Raw genomic sequence first — 20,007 nt, forward strand, 5'->3', positions numbered from 1 at the left:
ATATTCAATGGTTCTGGCTGCCCCTAGTTTGAGCCCCACCGGAAGTACTGTGTGATTGGGATTTTGGGGTGCTTCTCATGGCCCCACACTTCAGTGTTATCCATAATTTACATATTTTTAGGAGTTCGCGAACAAAGTTATTTCGAAATTATAATTGTGAAATTAATTTATTTTATGTCAGTGGTGAGATAGAATGATATCAAGTTAAAAGGAATAAGGTGTGATATTCAAAAATAAATTTTATCCTGTTTAGTTGAAGGTATAAGTCTATCACATGTTTTTTTTTTAGGTAACTAACGTTTTTATTAATCACCTGTGAAAGCATTACAAAATAGTTGTCCAACTCAGTCATCTTAGTCTATCCAGCAACCACATTACACCTCTAACTCAAAGCCTAACAACATCTCCTAGTTACAATAACCATGTTTATATAAGGGGCATAACACTTGGGGTAGCTCTAACATTGCAAATATAAGCTACTCTTTTTACAATCAGATCAGGCTCTATAGCTTTTTGTTCAAACACCCTTTGATTTATTTCATTCCAAAGTGCATAGACTTATATTTTTATCAAACAGAGTATAATTTTAATTTCAAATGTAATTTTGACATATCTCACCTAATCCTACTGAGGTTGGATTTTTATTTTTTTTTAAATTGCAAACCAACCTCTAGAGATTGATTTTTGCGGGGAAAAAACTATTTTTTTTAAAGAAAAGGACCTCGAGAGGTCGATTTGCATTTTCTCAATCTTTTTTATGTTGAATCGTCAATTATTAAAGGTCAGGTTTTAAAAATAATTGATCGTAAGACCCGATCCAAACTCAAGATCCAATCCAACCATAATGCAGGACTCGAGACCTAACCCTGATATTGATCCAAAACTCAATTTTTGACCTCGACTCGATCGTGACTTGTGATTTGATATTTTGGGACCCAACACTAGATTTCGATCCTAACATGGGACCCCAAGCTCCAATTTTGACTCAAAATCTAAGACTCGAGACTTAAGATACAATTTCCGACCCTTACTTGGGATTCGAGCATAAACTTGATCCTTACTAGAGAATTGAGAACTAAGCCTATCTTGTAACTCGAGATCTAATCCTGACCTTGACCCGAGATTTGATTTCAACCCAACCCTAAATCGAGACTAGAGATTCAAAAACTTGAGACCAAATATCGCGATCCGAGCACAACCCACAAAAAGATAATTAAAGTGAATCTACTAAATTCAAATTATTATAAATCTTAAATATGGGCTAGAATTGCATTGGTGTTGAGCTAAGTAGTATTAGAGATTGTTTCGTAGAGTGTATTAGATGAAATAATGCATGTATTACCTTTGTGTATTAGTAGTACTTTATTTGATATATCTTTCAACCAATGTAAGTATTAGTTATACACTCTATTGTATATCGAAGTGTGTATTACTAATATATGAAAATTCATGGTTTTAGTAATGCATGGAGTTTTATCCTTCGGGGTGTCCTAGTGGTTTGAGCTTGGGACTTCCATGTTGGAGGTCTCAACTTCGAAAGCAAGAGGTTTGCCTTCTGGGTCAAGCTCATCGCATCGGGCGTGCCTAGTGCGGGTTACTTCTCTTATGTAATTTATGAGCTATTGCATAAGAGCGGGGGGTTTACCTTGTGCGCACCCAAAGAGTAGCGATTGCGGGTTTTCCTCGTCATAAAAAAAAACAAAGTAATGCGGGAAGTTTTAATACATGTATTAGCATGATTAAATACTTAATTGTCCCTCAAAAGTCAAAACATTGTTTACATCTTCCACTATGTTTGAGAGGTCTCTTTGTAAATAAATATATTTGAAAAATATTATACAATGCATGTTATCTTATTTTTAATATTCCAAATCAAATAATGCAGAAGAAATAACTTTTGCATAATTAATGCGAACACTTTTCCAAGCATTTCTAATACAAATATTATCAGCACAATTTATTTAATATTATTCTTATATATCCTACCAAATAAGTCATAATGTCATTTAGTTTTACTCATCGACATTAGTTGACGAGAAACTTAAATCAAACTTTGTTTTGAGGAAACAAATATCAAAGATTGACCAAGAATTAAGGAACAAAGCATTTAGAGTTTTGTGAAGCCTTCTATAAGGAATGTAAATCTATTTACCAAGAATAACCAAGTACCAAGATATTTTATTGAAGCAACAAATGCCAAAAATTAAATGGAGATAATATTTTTTTTAAAAAAAAACAACGAAATCAAGCACCAAGAATCTACTTGCAAATGAAGCAAAGGATTTGTTACTACTCCCATCGTACAACAATATTGGTCCATTATACTATTTTGAAATGTTCAACAATACGTGTTTGCTTTATGAAATTAATGGATAATTTTACATTTAATTCTTAATTTACCTTTATCATTAATTATAATCATTTCTCTATTACATTTTCAAGATATTGTATTTATTACTCCCTTCATTTCTTTTTATATGTCACATTTTTAATTTGCAGTTACATTAAGAAATTAAGTAACTTTACCCTTCTATTTAATGTTTTCTTAAGTCAACTTTATAATAAATGATAAATATGTTATATTTCAAAAATTAAATGCATTTGGACAACTATTTAAATTTTTTAGTTTATTTTTTAAGCCAAAATATTTCACCACTTGATCCAAAAAATTTAAAAATTAAATTTTTCCCACTTCATTTTCCTATATATTTTGTGTAAAAATGTTTTAATTTGTTTGCTGATATTTCTTTTTCAAAATTAGATTTTTTTAAATAGTGAATGGAAAAAGAAGTTAATGTATGAAGTACTCCAATGAATATTAATTACTTATAGATTTTCTAGGTTAGTCAAAGTATATATTTTCAAGAATAATTAACTACTCTATCAATGATATAATGGGAAGAATATGGTAATTTATGTATTGATTTTATAAAATGACAAATATTATGGTCCAACTATTTATAGAAAGGAATAACATATAAAAAGAAATAGAGGGAGTATATTCAAAGAGTGATATAGTAAAATTACTCTTTTATTTATAGTTTTTTAAGAAGTGTGCAAAGTCAATAATAGACAAATATTATTAGACAGAGGAAGTATATAGTTGTAGAAAATACACTCAACTCTGTACAAGAACAAATTCAAAGAACAAGAAGAGAACACTTTCACAGTTCAAAGGTACTTGACTCGGATATCACTTATAAAATATGCTATATTGGATCGAGTTAAAATCAACCTAATACAAAATTATCTTACACCTAACTTATACCATGTCCATTGGAGCCTGATCAAATTCGAATTCACATTGATCCCACATTGAGGGGTAAAGCGCTCCATAACAAAAGTAACTCCGTACACATGGACTCGAACCCGAGACGAAGGATAATATGTTTAGCACTAGCTAAGGCTTAATAACTAACAAACAAACACCAAATACATCACAAAGATCACTTGTTGACTGCTCCATACACATCCAAGCCAAACTCTTTTCAATCAGTCAAGTTTCTAATGTGGCTAACATTACCAATTTACATAAGACCATCATGCAACATGGCACTCTGAAGTGAAGGGACCAAAAAAACACTCCTCAGCTTCATCCATGGATAAATTACAATTAGGCGAAATTAGAATTTCTTAAGCTCCTCTGTACTGTTAAATTTCTTATACTTTTATCATCTCAAAGTAGGCACCACACCGCCACGGTCATTACTATTAGTCGATGATCATCTAGCAGCCACGGCATGATCAGTCCTGGGACTGGCATCAAGGAGTTGATGAAGCTTTGCTCCAGAGGTACTATCATGAACTTCACCGTCTTCGTTGGTTCTATTGAATGAACCATTGTTGTTGTTGACTCTTGCTAGTAGGTCTGCTGTGCTAACAGGCTTCAGCCTTTTATCATCAATCATACCTAAAGTTACCTCTTTTGCTTGTCCTTGCTTGTTTTTCAGTCTCTCCTGCATAATCAAGACCATACTCGGTAAAGCCCAAACAACGATAATACATAAGACTATATAACCGAGAGACAAATTCATACCATTAAAGCAGCATTTTCAACCTTTAGTTTCTCAGAGTTTTCGGTGAATTTGTTTATTTCTAATCTGAGTGCCAAATTTTCAGAGGTTAAAGATTGAACCTGCACTGCCAATTCTTCAGCTTCCGCCTGGAGGGAGGAGGGGGGAAAAGAAAGTACTAAGTATCAGAAATAATATGTACAAACAGTAAATTAAATATACTCCATATATTAAGATTAAATCAGCATTGAAATATTCATAATGTGCACATTTCCATCTTACCTGTTTTCTCAACCTTGATCTCCTTGCAGATTCTCGATTAGACTGCTTCCTCTTTTCCCGCTTCAGCTCACGTTCATTCTGAATATATAGATGCATTTGACAATTAGAAACTTAGATTTTACATAATAAACAGAGTTCTCGTCAAGTTCATACACTAAAACAGACGTTGCAGACACCCATCGTCACGTCAAAATAAGCAAAAGCAAAGTTCACCTGATACATGCACATACCTGTAACCAGACTTCGCCTGGCACTGCAGGACTGATTTGTGAAGTTGGACTAGATTTTACTAGTGGAGTAGTAGTCATGATAGGAGAAAATGCTGTTCCCGCTAATTTTTCTGCTATATTACCAGGATTAACAGCTACACCAATTCCCTTCTCTGAGGCCCCATTTACTTCCCTAGTGCGTTGTGGACTGCACAGTCTTTGACTTTTTCTGTCACCAGCTGCAATAGATTTTGAAAAGATAAAATCAGGTAAACTGCTTTCAGGCTCGGCTTTTCTCACTTTTGTATACCTCCAATAAATGCATCATCTAGTAATAATGTTGAAGCAATCAAGTGTACCAAGTTTGAGAAACGGATACTTCTAACCATTATAGTGCCCAGAAATCAGAATGACAAATACCTTACTCATTTAATGACGGGAAAAAGAAAGGCAAATCATCTAGTCCAACTCTTTTACCAGTAATATAGCCAAATATTTCAATAATAATAGAGAAATTTTGAAAAAAGAACCAGGAGTAGATTGAAAACTAAGTTTATAGGAGAAGAGTACGGACGGCTCTAATGTACCCAATTCGAGCATTTCCTTTAAAGGTTAAAGCTGCAATATCACAAGCTTCAAGAGTGTTTTATCTATTAAGCAAGGCATAATACATAAACAGACACTCAAACTTGACCTCAACTGGCAAGTAAGCACTCCAACTTTGAGAGTGCACATTTGGACACTTCAACTTGGTCCCAATTGACAACTGAACACTCCAACTCGTCCCCATCATGGACACCCGATGCTGACATGGCGCATAAACTTTGGAGGTGTCTTGATGATCATTTTATAAGTTGGAGTGTTCAACTAACACAGTGGAGACGAGTTGAGGTGTCTACATGTGTTTACTCAAAGTTGGAGTGTTTAATTGCCAGCTGAGGCAAAGTTAAAGTGTCTATTATGTATCATGCCATTAAGCAATTAACACAAGTTCTTTTGTTGCATGCACCTGACACCACCCTCAAAGGTCTTAAGCTCATGACCTTACAACACTTGACGGTTGACAGTAACATCAACAAATATGGAAGCGGAAACGAGAATTCACTTAAAAGCAAGAACCCTTGAAGTTCATACTGGAGAAACTGGAGAGTTCACAACTATGCAAATCCTATAACTATTGAAATTTGAATAGGAAGTGAGAAAGAGACCAAACTCTTACAGTTATTAGGAGTTGCCTCGCGGCTTCTTTTCTTACTGTGCTCACCAACCTAGAGTATGAGGAGAAAGTATAAGCAGCAATAGCCCTTTAACCAAAACAAATAAAAAAAATTGAGACAAACGGATTTAAAGTTCGAGGATCACACCTCTGCTGTGTGTATGTTACTTCCATCACTTGAACCTTCAGTTTGCCCACTGTAATGGCATGAAACTAACAATCAGTCAATACCCAATATCTTTAACAGGATTAAAGAAGTGGTCTCCAGAATGTAAGGACCACTCATTGCAGATATTCTACTCCCTCCGTTTCAATTTGTTTGCCTTACTTTCCATTTTAGTCTGTTTCAAATTAAATGTTATTTAATCTTGTTTACTTTCTTAAATCCGTATCAAGTCAAAACCAGACAAACAAATTGAAACGAATGGAGTATCTACAACTGAGTCGCGTATGGTTCGTAAACAACTGAATATGATGCATGAACTGGTTTCACACGAACCTCTGAGAAGGTCCATGGTCAGTGCCATCACCATTGTCAACACTGAAATTTCCAATTGACATTCCAAGCCCATTAAACCCTTTTGACTGACTCATCAAGCCTTGATCAGAGTTCCCCGAAGACTTAGCAGAAGCATCCATACTCAAAGAAGCAGTATTCTACACAATGTAGAGTGATTTAGCTTCAATCCCACCATTAGGTACTAGTATACTACGTTGAGCTTAAAAGGAACATAATCTGTCAGTCTCGGGCATTTTCCAGAAGCAAATAAGTTTATAAACACTGAAAGAAGTCAAAGAACTAAAAGTAACATATACCATGGTTTGGCTAACAGCAGGAGATGATGTCATTCCATGCGCCTGAGGACGGGACACCTGAAATCAGAAAAAAGAATAATCTGTAAATGGTCCTGTTCGTATGTTTCAGCCACAACTTTTGTCACTAGAGTCATATATTACAGTAACTCTACATAAATATACAGTCATATGCTTTGCTATCCATTGCTTATTATGTTTAGGTGAATGTACTATTTTGTTGTTCGGTACTTTATGCTCTTTACTGCTTTCCTATTAGTTGTCATTTTTTCTTCACTGTCGTTTTTCCTTTTCATTACTACTTTGTGTTTCTTCACTTGAGCCGAGGATCTTTTGGAAATAACCTCTCTACCTCCACGAAGTAGGGGTAAGACCTGTGTACACTCTACCCTCCACAGACCCCACTTTGTTGAACTTGTAAAGGTGGATCAAGTTTTGATATGACTACCCTCTATCAATGATCACCGTTAGCTTTAGTCAATCCGTAAATATTCAACCGAATTTGTAGTAAAAATGACCTTCTCCATCATACTAAGAAACACAACAAATACACCATTTTCTTACCAACAGCTGAGCAGTACACTCATAAATCCTAATAAGGTAGATACTGGAAATCATTGTTTGGCCAATTGAAGGGCATAATTCCTAAATCGGTTAACTGTTTGTTTTTCACACACCATTTATTGATAACATAGTTATAACCTTCACTTTTTCCTCCGAAGTTACTTTTCTCAGTTCCTTTAAGAAATTAGTGGACCTAGCTCGTTAAAGTTGTTGATCAGTGCCCTATAATCTAAACTAAATTTGATGGCCTAGCAAACTGTGAACAAAACTAGTTACCAGAGGTCAGTCTCTCTGGCGTTTCCTCACATAAAGGACTACTTTCGCATCGGCTCTCTCTCGTTAGGTAATAACCGAGGCGAAAGCTGCTCACAGGGTTCAGTTAAGATGAAAGCCACCAGCATTGGTTCTGCTGTTTCCAGTGGCTTATTCTGATATTACATGTATAGAACTTTAGAAAGCAGAGTTATCAGAAAGCACTCATGATTTCAGAAAAGAAAAAAGAACAGAAATGCTAGAATGGGGACTCACAATAGGAACTCCAGGGTGCGGATAAACACCACCATGTGCATAGACTCCTGCATATGGTGTGCCATAAGGTGGCATCATAGGCTAAAAAAGGAGAATTCTAGTTAGAACTCATGTCGACGAAGCCGGATAAACTATTACCTAGCACTTCAATTAAACAACTTGCAAGAATTTAAAAGAAAGATTCAGCCTGGAAAGTACCGGCAGCGGGCCCCACATGTAAGGATGAGGAGCATGACCAGGTGCAACAGCAGAATTAACATATGGAGGTACAGCTACTCGATGACCATAATATGCCTGAAGATTTAGCAATTTACATAAAAATGTCAATAATCACTAGACCTATGGTAATAGTATCTTACAGCATGTCGGAAAATGATTAACCTGCATCGCAGCCCAATCAGGATACACATGAAGATTGCTTTGATCCTGTCAATACACCAAGAATACCAGGATGAACTTCAAAGAAGAGATTAAGACTAAAAGAGAAAACTAATATAGAGGACATTAAAAAGACACGAGCGACAGTTACTCTGAAGCATATAGAACAATACCAAACACTCTACACAAACTAAACAATACACAATTCTGTATTTGCTTACTGGTGCAGTCGAAAATGATTTCTCAGGCGTAGAAGACTTCCCATCCTCAATATTTCCCATGTGTCAGAAAGCAACTAGACACTCTACTAATTCACTGCTGAGATGATTATTTCCTTTCGGAGGTACTAACAATATCACAACTTGTTTGGGACTTGGGCGTAGTTGTTGTTGGAGGTATGCTAACCAAGATTATTATGCCAACTGCATAAAACAAAGCCCTGTCAAACAATGAGCAACAACAAAACCATCCAAAGCTGAGAAGCAAATAAGTTTTATCCATCCTAAATATTCCGTAAAAAGCATAACACATTAAATAGATAATATTTAGCTAAAGAATCTCAATTACTCCAAATGGTAAATTTATACTATGTAAAGTCTTTAAAGCTAGCCACTTTATGAAATAGTTTCTATAGCCCAAACTTTTAAGGGGTCGTTTGGTAGAGTCTGTTACAAAATATAATGCATGCATTAACTTTGTATATTACAAGTACCTTATTCAATACACTTTTTCAATCTACGTATAACTAACACTCTACACTTGGTAGTTATATATGCTACAAATACCTAATACATAAAAATCCATAATATTGCAATGCAAAGGGTTTTAATGTATGCATTAGCATGATTAAAGACACAATTGCCCTTCAAAACATTTTCCACTTCCTTGGCACCGTACTTGTACATGGTACTTTTTTAAACAAGTTATTCTTTATTAGAAATTATGTAATGTATATTATTTCTAATATGCCAAATCAAATACTGCATAAAAAATAATCATAATACAACTAATGCAAGCATAACTAATACCAACATTACTAATACACCATATTCAGGATTATTCTTATACATCCTACCAAATGACACCTAAATTTTAACACAGAATTTAACTGATTGCATCCATCCCTGTCAGTATAGTTCTTACTGTTATATTTTTCAAACCTTCAAGAAATTAATTCTGTATCATCACCCCCAGCCATTCTCTCTTGACGCCACTGTCCTTTCAAAATTAACTCATTTTCTTACAGGGGCATAATCGTCCATTCATAGTCCTCACACAAAACCAAGTAAAGAGACAAACTTCACAAAAAAAATTGAGCCTATAGAATTACATAGGATGAAATGACAATCTAGTCCTCCTCAACCCACCTAAATTACCACTAGAAAATATCAATATTCAAACAAAGGAAGAATAAAACATAACAATTTTTCTTAATTTCTAAGCATTATTATAAGAACAGAATTATCCTTAAACTATTGAAAATGGTATAAAATTACCCTCCGTCAACCTATTAGCTCTGAAATACCTTGACGTCTATGGAACCTTTAGGTAGAAGTCAGGGTATTTCATTTCAGAGCTAATAGGTTGACAGAGGGTAATTTTGTACCATTTCCAATAGTTCAAGTATTTTAGGTCCCCAAAAGCTCAATAACTCAAATCTCTTATTTTTCAACAGAGATCAAACTTAAATTCAGCTTCATAATTCAAAACTTTTCACGAAAACCATAAATCGAAATTTGAACATACCTTAAATTGATATTTAATTGATGGAATTTTGCAGTTTTTGTCTCAAACTTTCTGCATTTTGTATCTACTTTCTCTTTTTCTAGATAGAATAATAAAATATGGAGTACATATTATATAAAAGAAAATAGCAGAGATAAGAAGAGAGAGAGAGAGAGTAGAAAGAGAAAGAGACTGATTTGTTGAAGAAGAAGAAAGAAAGAGATGGAGATCCACGTCACCAAACACGTGTACGTATCTAAAATCAGCTTATTCGCTGAGTGGTTGAGCTGGCGTTTTTGAAATTCGTGTATTTTATTTTAAATAAATTAACTACGTCACTTTTTATCTCTGACGTGTCATTTGCCTACATGATTTACGCGTCTCTGGCGTGGCGTCCAGTTTTATTGGCCAATTAATTAATTACTCCGCCTATTTTTATTTGTCCATTTCCCATAATAAAAAGATAATTTTATTATATCACCTCTATTTATTATAAATCTAGTATTTAGTACTCCCTCCGTCTCAATTTATGTGATACTTTTTGGATTTTGAGATTTAAATAAGTTTATCTTTGATAGCAAGTTTTTCATATATCTTTTGAATTTTTTGAATCGTCAATTATTATGACTTATAGTATTTTTTATATAGTTTAAAAATATATAAATTTTATTTCAAAAATTTCATGCGCAAATTTTCAGTCAAATTTAAATTGTTTGACTATCAAAAAATGAAAAATATCATTTAAATTGTGACAAAACAATAATAAAAATAAAATAAATGAAAATCACCTCTTTATTTTTTAAACTAAAATTGAAGAGGGTGATCTGTTTTTGTGTCTGACTCTGACGTGGTCTGTTTTCCGCAAATTACTTAAAACATATTGAAAATTTAAGCAGATTGGATAATTTATTTCAAATCCGCCAATTATGCATTTGATTTGAAATGGAAATAAAAAGTGTAGACGTAAATATCTGACCAATATGGATTGCGATGTAATAGTAGACTGTTTCATCCTTAATCAGAAGTCTTGAATTTGAGTTTTATATATGAAGAAAATCTTGTTCAGAGTGCTATCTTCAACTGAAATCTTACGGTTCGCGATTCGATTTTAGTTCGAAATCCATTGTGAACTCTGAGTAAAAAATAAAAAATAAAAAAAATATCTGCAAAAGTAGTGGAATACACATGCAGGTCATTGTTAGGGTTTTGTCCTGATTTTCTTACCATAATTTAAGATTTATTTTTCCTTAAAGAAAAGACAAAACATTACCATAAATGTTTTTACTTTCTTGAAAGGAAAATATAATATTCTTTCATATTTGGTTTATTTTCTCCTTTTAGGACTCTTTTTCTAGTAAGAAAAGGTTTTAGGGCTCTATAAATATAGGTTTGTTTCTTCTAACACATCACAATTACATCCACAATGTAGTCGTTTAAGAGTCTTGTTTATGGGGAGATTTATTCTCTCTAAAGTTTCAATGTTTTTCTTTATATTAGTTTTGATATAATAATATTTTGATTTTTAGTATAAGTTTTTGTTATCTGATTTATCAACTATATGATTTGTAAATTGTAAACTTCCGCATGACGCTCTAATCACCCTTCATAACCCAACAGTCATTTCATGCTACAACCAATCTGCATGATCCATTAGATTAGGTTAGTAACAAATTTTAAATTTCTAATAGTCCACCTAACTTAATGTGAATTTTTGTTTTTACAACAACAACAAACAACATACATACAGGCTAATCATATAAAGGTGAAAAAAAATCATCTAAAGTTAAATCTGAGGAGAGTGGTGTATCTATAAATTTATTTTTATCCTATAGAGATATAAAGATCGTTATTGATATATCCTTAATTTTTTTATTTTTGATTCGTTCATATATATATATATATATATATATATTGGTGTCATGTATAAAGAAATAATATAAAATTGACATAGAAGAGGTAATTTAAGTGGTGGAATAATTAATAATCATATTTAATTATTAAATTTCACAACTTAAACGATAAAATGTATATGATTAACCTAATCGAAGATCAAATATCTTTAATCGAATATTATTAAAATTAAAATTTATCAATTGAAGGATTGAATATGTTATTAAAGTCTCCAGACTGTTAAATACTTCCTTAATAATTCATTGGTTTTATGTTATTCTTTTAGTCAACTCTCAAAGCCTGATATATGTTTATATTTAGTATCGATTTAGCATAGAAGTACTTATTTTATTTTATCAAAATAATTTATAACTTATTTGAGTTCACAAATTTAAAACTCTTTATTTATCTTTTAAATTTTATAACGAATCAAACATAATCATATAAATTAATATAAAAAAAGGAACATGGGTATGTCGCGGCTTTCTCAAAAAATCCCCACAAGAAAATCAGAGTGGGGCCTAAAGCTCGATTAGGCTGTAAATATGGATAAACAAAATATTATAATATCTTAAGACGTTATATTGATAAATCACATATTTTTTTATAAATAATTTTTCAATTATAAATTTTTAAAGATATATAATTTTATAAAAATTGATTAGATAATAATAATGATAACTAATTATTATTTAGTTTAATCATTTTACACAATAATCTTTTTACAATAATCTTTTTACGTCGAGCATAACTCTTTTTTTTTTTATAAATCTCTTTTAACACGCACTTGAGAGGTGGGCCCCTCTTCTAAGCCCATTGTTTTGCTTGTATAAATCCTGATGGGCAAAATGATGTGTTTCACCAATAACTTATCTTCTTTCTTTCCTAATATAAAATTTTCTTCATAATTCAAGCATCTCTACCAAAGTATTATAGAACATAAGATAGTCGGAATTATCATGATACACGTGTAAAATATGTACACTTAACTAATAAATTTATAAGCTTGATGCATGGTGTAAATTTCTCATTTTTCTATATATGTCCGGATTTTTTGGGGGAAACTAAGCAAATATCCATAAAAAGTAAAATAATTACAAGCATATACCCATTTACGTTCATACCCACTAAATAATTATAATATATACCCCAAACTAATTTCGCTTAACTAATATTAAATCAGTATCATATAGGGGTGGGCATAATTACCGAAAAAAACCAAAACCAACCGAACTAATTTGGTTTTTCGGTTCGGTATTGATGTTATTTTTTTAAAAGTTCAGTTCTTCGATTCAGTGTTAGGTGTAAGGGTCTCTGAATTTCGGTGCACCGAAGAACCAAACTTTTATTAAAAAAAATTAAAAATAATATATATATATATATATATATATATATATATACCGATTTAGTATCAGTTAAGCGAAATTAGTTGGGGGTATATAGTGTAATTATTTAGTGGGGTATGAATGTAAAGATATATATGCTTGTAATTATTTTGCTTTTATGAGGGTATTTACTTAGTTTCTCCTTTTTTTAAGAGTAAACTTTAGGTTTAGCAAACATATAAAATCATATTTGTATGTTATAGCTATAGTTTGCATAATTGCGCTCCATAACAAATTTTATATTTGCTATGGAGCATCAAATTTGTATAAATCGCAGGCAAACATTCGTTTGTATAAAAGCGCAGCGATTGTATATGTATATCAGTTATATAATTGTATATATGTAACTAATATGTATATGTATCAATGATTGTCTTTGTATATCTGCATAAAATTTGAATTTGTATACAATTGAATCAAAATAAAACATTTGTATATCAAATCTCTCCCTCGCATTATACAACACAAATTATACATTGTAATTTGTATAATTTGTGTTTGTATAAAATGTGAAAGAGAGAAAGACAAAAGAGAACTGGTAGGGGAAGATTTGTATTTGTATAGTTATAAATGTAGAGGACGAATATATATATATATATATATATTTATATTTGTATATAAAATTTTCTCTCGTTTTATACAAACACAAACACAATTTATACATTTGTGTTTGTATATATAAAGTGAGAGAGGCGAGAGAGAGTGGCAAGCGAGATCAGGGAGAGTCGCGAGCAAGATTCTCTGGGGAAAGAGGCGAATGGCAAGAATTTGCTACGAATTAAAATTAAATGAAACTGTGGTTATAACATTTAATTTGAATTAATAGTTTGCTATTTTATACAATTCTCTTTTTTAAAGCATTGGGCTCTAGCCATTAACCAATTGGGCTGAAAGGATACCCGTACTCAACAATAATAGGGAAAAAAACATAAGTAGACACTTTTTTATAAATAATTACATATATATGGCCTTATTCAGTGAATAACAATTATGACATATTTAATATTTACTTCTATAGCCTTTTTACATTCTGAATAGATCATGGGTAAGATAAAGTAGATATTCAAGGTACCACAACTCTGCAGTCCTTTATTTATGCTAACAATAACTACATAGATACATAATTATCCGAGTCGAAGGGCATTGTTGCAAACCTTGGAAACTACCGTTCAAATCTTAATAGCGACAAAAATCAAGGTAGCTTATTCCATATGTTTAAGATCGGTGACACAAACAGAGGAACTAGAATTATATATGCCATAGAAGATAAGTTTACTGGAGGTTTGAACTCCTTTACCAAATTAATTAGTTTGGGTCGATGATTGTTAGATATATCTAGCAGTTACAACACTTCTACAATTAAGGTACAAACTCCAGCAGATGCCAACATTGGTACTAAAGCAGCATTACGCCAGATGCTGCAGGGTAGGAATAATATTCCTCACTTATCACGTAAGAAACCAATAACTTAATTAAATTAAACAAAGAACTGTACTGGTTCAAAACTTAAATCATAATACCAACCTAACTAGGAAAGATCAATGAATCAAACACACACAATGGACAAGTCTTAAATTCCTATTCCTCTTAATTTCATAAGACATAAGCTAATTATTATAACGCTTTACACGACGATCCATTATTTTCATTATTCCTGACAATTAAGATTCACTAGTAATATGTTTCTCTAGTTTCATCTTGCCATACTTCCACAACAACGAGCCAAACTTAATGCGATGTGTAGTGACATCACATTCATTGTCAACCACATTACTACCACATATGAATCTTTCCGCAATAGATTTTCCTTTTTTGATCTCCTCTAACTTTCTCCTTCTCAGGTACTCCTTTGACCTCTCCTCATTTCGTCGATCAACAACACTATGATCAACTGTCGGTAATGGCAAAACATGCACTAACACTTTGGATGTTATGACAGTTTGAATGAGACACAGGTATTGGAGACAACAAACGAAAGTTAGGCTCACCAAGTGGTGTTACCATCTCAACAAATTCTTCGTGAAATTCCATTTCAGATGATGAATCTTCCTTCGCCATTTTCAAACTACTGTGTACAAAAAGAAACTATGTACTTCAATTACTACCGAAGATGAAGCTTACCACAAACAGCGTACAAAAATAATTGAATGAAACTTACAACATTGAATACTATTCCTACATGAAGTATGTGAAAAAACAATAAAGTAAGTTTCTTTCATAAGAGATAGAAACTTTGATAACTGCCCAAAAAGTGTGACCAACCGTGCTCTTTTTTATTTAATAAATATAGATAATTAATATATCTATATATATTAATAATAATAATAATTATTATTATTATCTTTTCAACTTCTTTAAACTGCTATATATGTAAAAAAAAAATTCATATTTGTAATACTGAAAAAGTGCTATTATTTATGTAGTTAAGTCTTAAGGATGGTCTTTCCACGTAATTTTCCCACAATAGAACCCTGATGAATTTCAAGATGTTAGACCCAGTTCATAAATTCCGAACCAACCAAAAATAAAGAGCAAACTACATAAATTCCACTACTTTATACTAGAATTATTTAGAATCCCAGTAGATTTTTAAATTACTTGCTATACCTTTTTTTTTTCCAGTCGAATACATGAATCAAAAGTGATTAGATACACGTATCTATCATAATTAAAGGGAAGAGATACATTATTTAATTAATTTGAATTGAATGTTGTAACTTAATTCCACAATTAAAGGATTAAAATATGGGATGCAACAAACCACGAATTAGATGGATTAATTGATATCAAACTGTTATAGCTTTCTGAAAAAGGACTAAATCGCATAGATTAATAGATCTGGCGTTTTAAACTTTTTCGTCTCTTCTTCGCTTCATTCCCTTGAATACTGAATTTTCAAAGTTATTTTGTCCGAATGGCGAATATAACCATATTGTTACGACATTCGAGTTCGTGGATCTCTGAAAGCGATTATGCAAATTATAGAATTGATGGAATACTATTGAGAGAGTGTGCAACCTACAATGATCTTGTCGATGGTATTTCAACACAACTAGGGATCGATTGTTCACACAAAAGAATGGAGATAAGATACATGACGGAAGGTAATGTAACTCCAATGGACATTCGAAATGAGATGGGTATGAGGTTTTTAAGATACATCCATGGTTGAAGTTGGAGGTGACGTTGGGACTGTATCTGTAGCAGCTTTTGCAGATAATCGTAGTGTAAATGCATTATGCGTTTTGGATAGTAATTCGGATCATGTTATTTGCGATCGTAGCCACAAAGTACTTAAAATCAAGCAGTTGTATAAGGACAAGAGTACTATTGTGGCTGTAATGCAAAAATATGTTATAGACAATCAATTTCAGTTCAAGGTTTTAAGATCAGACAAGAAGATGTTAGTCATATTTGTTAGGGTAAATTTTCAAAATGTCAATATTTTGACATTTAATAGGACCCTTTAGCCACACTTTTGATATTTATTTAAAATGTCAATATTTTAGTTTGTTATGTATCTAATTTATGTATTTTTTTTATTTGTTTGATTTACAAGAATACAATTATTTAATAACAGAAAGGAGAACATCTGGGGGAGAGAATATTTTAAAAAAAGGAACATATCACTTAAAATTCTCATCAGTTACAATTTCAAAAAATCTCCTTTCTCATTCGATTGGATCAACAGTTTCAATTTCCATCTTTCTCCCTTATCAAGATTTTAATCATGGATGATGAAATTAAGAACATTAAGAAGTGGAACATACATGACTGTCAAATATATTTTTCTTTTATTTGTATTACAAAAATATTACTGATTGTATCCCAATATAGTCTAATCATTACATATGAATATGATTTATGAAATGATACAAGATTCTGGAAAAGAAAATGGCATACATGATGGAAATAATACAATATGTTGAGGAATGATACAATATTCTAAAAAAATAAATATAAATTGACTGTGAAAGAAATAAAGATACAAGATTCTGAAAAAAAAAATAGCATACATAGTGGAAAATACAATCCGTTGAGGAAGGATACAATATTCTAAATTAAAAATATATATAAATTGACTGTGAAAAAATATAATTCATCTATGCTTAAGAAATACAAATCCATTTGGCATACCTATTGGAATGACTACAAACTAAAAAAGGAATACAATGTTCTTAATAAAAATACAAATGTTCAGTAAAAGAAAAACAACTGATAAACAAAAATTAATATGAATACAATTTTTGCAATTTTCTTCTCTTACTTTTTTTTTCTTCTTCATCTGCTATGTTCCTTTTTTCCGATTTTTTGTTCACCAAATTCAAATCTGAATCCGTATTGATTTGTGCATTAGTAACCCTATAAGAAAAATTCAAAATTATTAAATATGAATGTATGAAAGATCAAACAATATATGATGTATGAATGTCAATGTAGATTACTACAATCTACCAAATCTCAAATATGAAAACAAAATCACAAAAAAATTGAATAATAGCGTATAAAAGATGAAAAATTTGAAATACATAAAAGAGGGAAATCTCATAGAATACTTGGTGAATATGAAAATAAACTCATAAAAAATTGAATAATATGTTTAAAAGACAGAAAATCCGAAATACAAAATACTTGGTGAATATGAATACAAAATCACAAGAAATCTCACAAAATGCTCGTTGACTTCAAATTTACCTTTATCAATGGGTGAACAATTTTTTGAATTAATTGCGAGATTTCTTGAAAAAAAGTGTAGAATTCTAAGAGTTGATTTTCTTGAACAAGTAAAAGAGATAACAATGGTGAAAAGGAGAAGAGAGAGAAAGGAGTAATTTGGGGTAAAACCTAGAAAGAGGGATAAGTGGGTAATGAGGTTTTTTTTTTTTTTTTTACCGTATAATGGGGTAAAAAAAGGGGTCCAATGTGGGTCTGATTTGAGAAATAAAAGGAAAGAAGATTAGTTATATTAGGATACAATTTATTTTCTAAAATATTGACATATTGACATATTGACATTTTTATTAATTATTTTAAAGTGTAGATATTTTTAATAATTATGTTAGAGATTGTGACTAGTTTGCTAATTTTCTCTATTTGTTATTTTGTTGGATACATGATGTGCACGTTTTTTTGTGTATTATAGAAGCATGAAGAAATGTGTCATAGGTTAGTGTATATCGATCAAATAAAATGTATCTTGAAAAAAATATTGAAAAGTAATAAATATTTTTGTAACGTGTATATTTTATTGTGTATCTCGGACAAATGAAGTGTATCCCGGAAAGATAATGTAGACATCATTGTTAAAGTAAAAAGATCGTTGAAGAGTAATAAAGGTTTTTGTAGCATTAACATTGTGTTGCACATGTGTCTTAGATAATAAAGTAGTATAGATACATGCAAAAAAATTCATGATTTATAGTGCGAATCTCGGACAAATGAAGTGTATCTCGAAAAATGAAGTGTATCTTTATATATAATTTAGTTTATAGAAATGTGTCATAGGTTAGTGTATCTCGATCAAATAAAATGTATCTTGAAAAAAATATTGAAAAGTAAGAAATGTTTCTGTAACATGTATATTTTATATATAGTGTGTATCTCGGACAAATGAAGTGTATCTCGAAGAGATAATGTAGACATCATTGTTAAAGTAAAAAGATCTATTGTTGAAGAGTAATAAAGGTTTTTGTAGCATTAATATTGTGTTGCAAATGTGTCTTAGATAATAAAGTAGTATAGATACATGCAAATTTTTTCATGATTTATAGTGCGTATCTCGGACAAATGAAGTGTATCTCGGAAAATGAAGTGTATATTTATATATAATTTAGTTTATTGTTAAGTTCATTAAGTTGTATCTTATATAATTAAACATGTATCTGTTAGCCACAACGATTATAACCGAGTGCCTTTGTGTGCAACTACTTTTTGAGATGTATGTCTGAGGAGTGCCAATGGATATTCAAATCCTCATGTTTGAATAAGACAACTTTATTTCGAGTTAGATGTTTCAATAGCGAGCATACATGTCCATTAAAGGATAAAGTGTGCTCCCAGCGTCAAGCAACAGTTGGTTTGATATCTGGAATAGTTGCTCCAAAATATGTGAATCATCAAAGAAAGCACACACCAAAGGACATCCAAGAAGATGTGAAACGCGAATTGGGAGTAGACATTAATTACATGAAGGCATGGCGTTCGAAAGAAAGAGCTATATGAAAGATTAATTGATTCTTGGCGTTTTTCAACCATTTTAATTGGATCGTTCCTATACTTATAAGTTCTACTCACCGTTCGAATGTTGGAAGATGAATAGTCAGAACCTGCAACCATTGCAACATTGTTAACGAAAACATACAAATAAAAATGAGCGAAAAGTCAATGTTAATCAGTCATTAAAATAGTATGAAGAACTAACAAATTCAACCAATGAAAAAAATCCTAAATTTGAACTTTGAAACTACTACATCTATAAGTTAGATACATTAAAATGGTGTCATACAAAAATACATCAACCGAAAAAAAGAAGAAGATTACTTTACCTCTATATATAATGATGCTTATGTAGAGTTGGGTATGAAATTCTTACATCCAAAATATGCATTGAATAGGTTGAGAAGAAGGGGTAATGGAAGATGAAGGATAATAACGTGTAGGTGTGGGTAGAGATACAAAGGAGACGTGTGACTGGGGAGGGAAACAATGGTGTTGGAAAGAGAAAAAATGATTTGAATTGTAAAAAGTCCTAATAATTAAGGAAGTATAATGTTAGGATAATTATTAATTACCACTTTTAATGGGATTGTGTATCTGATTATATTTTTTAAAAGATACGGTATATTTATTAAAAAATGGTATTATAAGTAATATTTTTAAACTAGTGGGAATATATGTATTTATGGTATGAAAGTATGTCTATATAGGTAGTTTTTCCAAAAATAGTAGGCCTTCTTAACTATAGTTTACTTATTTACATATCATAGGTATAGTTTAAATAGTCA

General features: G+C 31.5%; 1 protein-coding gene across 2 annotated transcripts; it reads right to left on the bottom strand.

Moving 5' to 3' along the window:
* Nucleotides 1-3,480: 3,480 nt before the first annotated feature.
* On the bottom strand, nt 3,481-9,895 carry LOC125831708 (transcriptional activator TAF-1-like). Of its 2 annotated transcripts, none has more exons than XM_049510893.1 (13): nt 9,750-9,895; nt 8,225-8,442; nt 8,007-8,051; nt 7,824-7,919; nt 7,626-7,706; nt 6,537-6,593; nt 6,220-6,377; nt 5,869-5,917; nt 5,724-5,772; nt 4,526-4,743; nt 4,296-4,373; nt 4,037-4,162; nt 3,481-3,956 (listed from the first exon to the last, which is right to left on the bottom strand). In XM_049510893.1, the coding sequence occupies exons 2-13, from the start codon at nt 8,282-8,284 to the stop codon at nt 3,723-3,725; spliced, it is 1,251 nt and encodes a 416-aa protein (XP_049366850.1). In that variant the 5' UTR covers nt 8,285-8,442; nt 9,750-9,895; the 3' UTR covers nt 3,481-3,722. The 2 variants fall into 2 exon arrangements, with proteins under 2 accessions (XP_049366850.1, XP_049366849.1); XM_049510892.1 differs by having other exon boundaries at nt 8,225-8,425; nt 9,750-9,880.
* Between the last annotated feature and the right edge of the window lie 10,112 nt (nt 9,896-20,007).

The sequence above is a fragment of the Solanum verrucosum genome, unplaced genomic scaffold (genome assembly GCF_900185275.1).
Source record: "Solanum verrucosum unplaced genomic scaffold, falcon-dt-bn FXZP01000049.1, whole genome shotgun sequence".
In the NCBI taxonomy this organism is placed as follows: domain Eukaryota; kingdom Viridiplantae; phylum Streptophyta; class Magnoliopsida; order Solanales; family Solanaceae; genus Solanum; species Solanum verrucosum.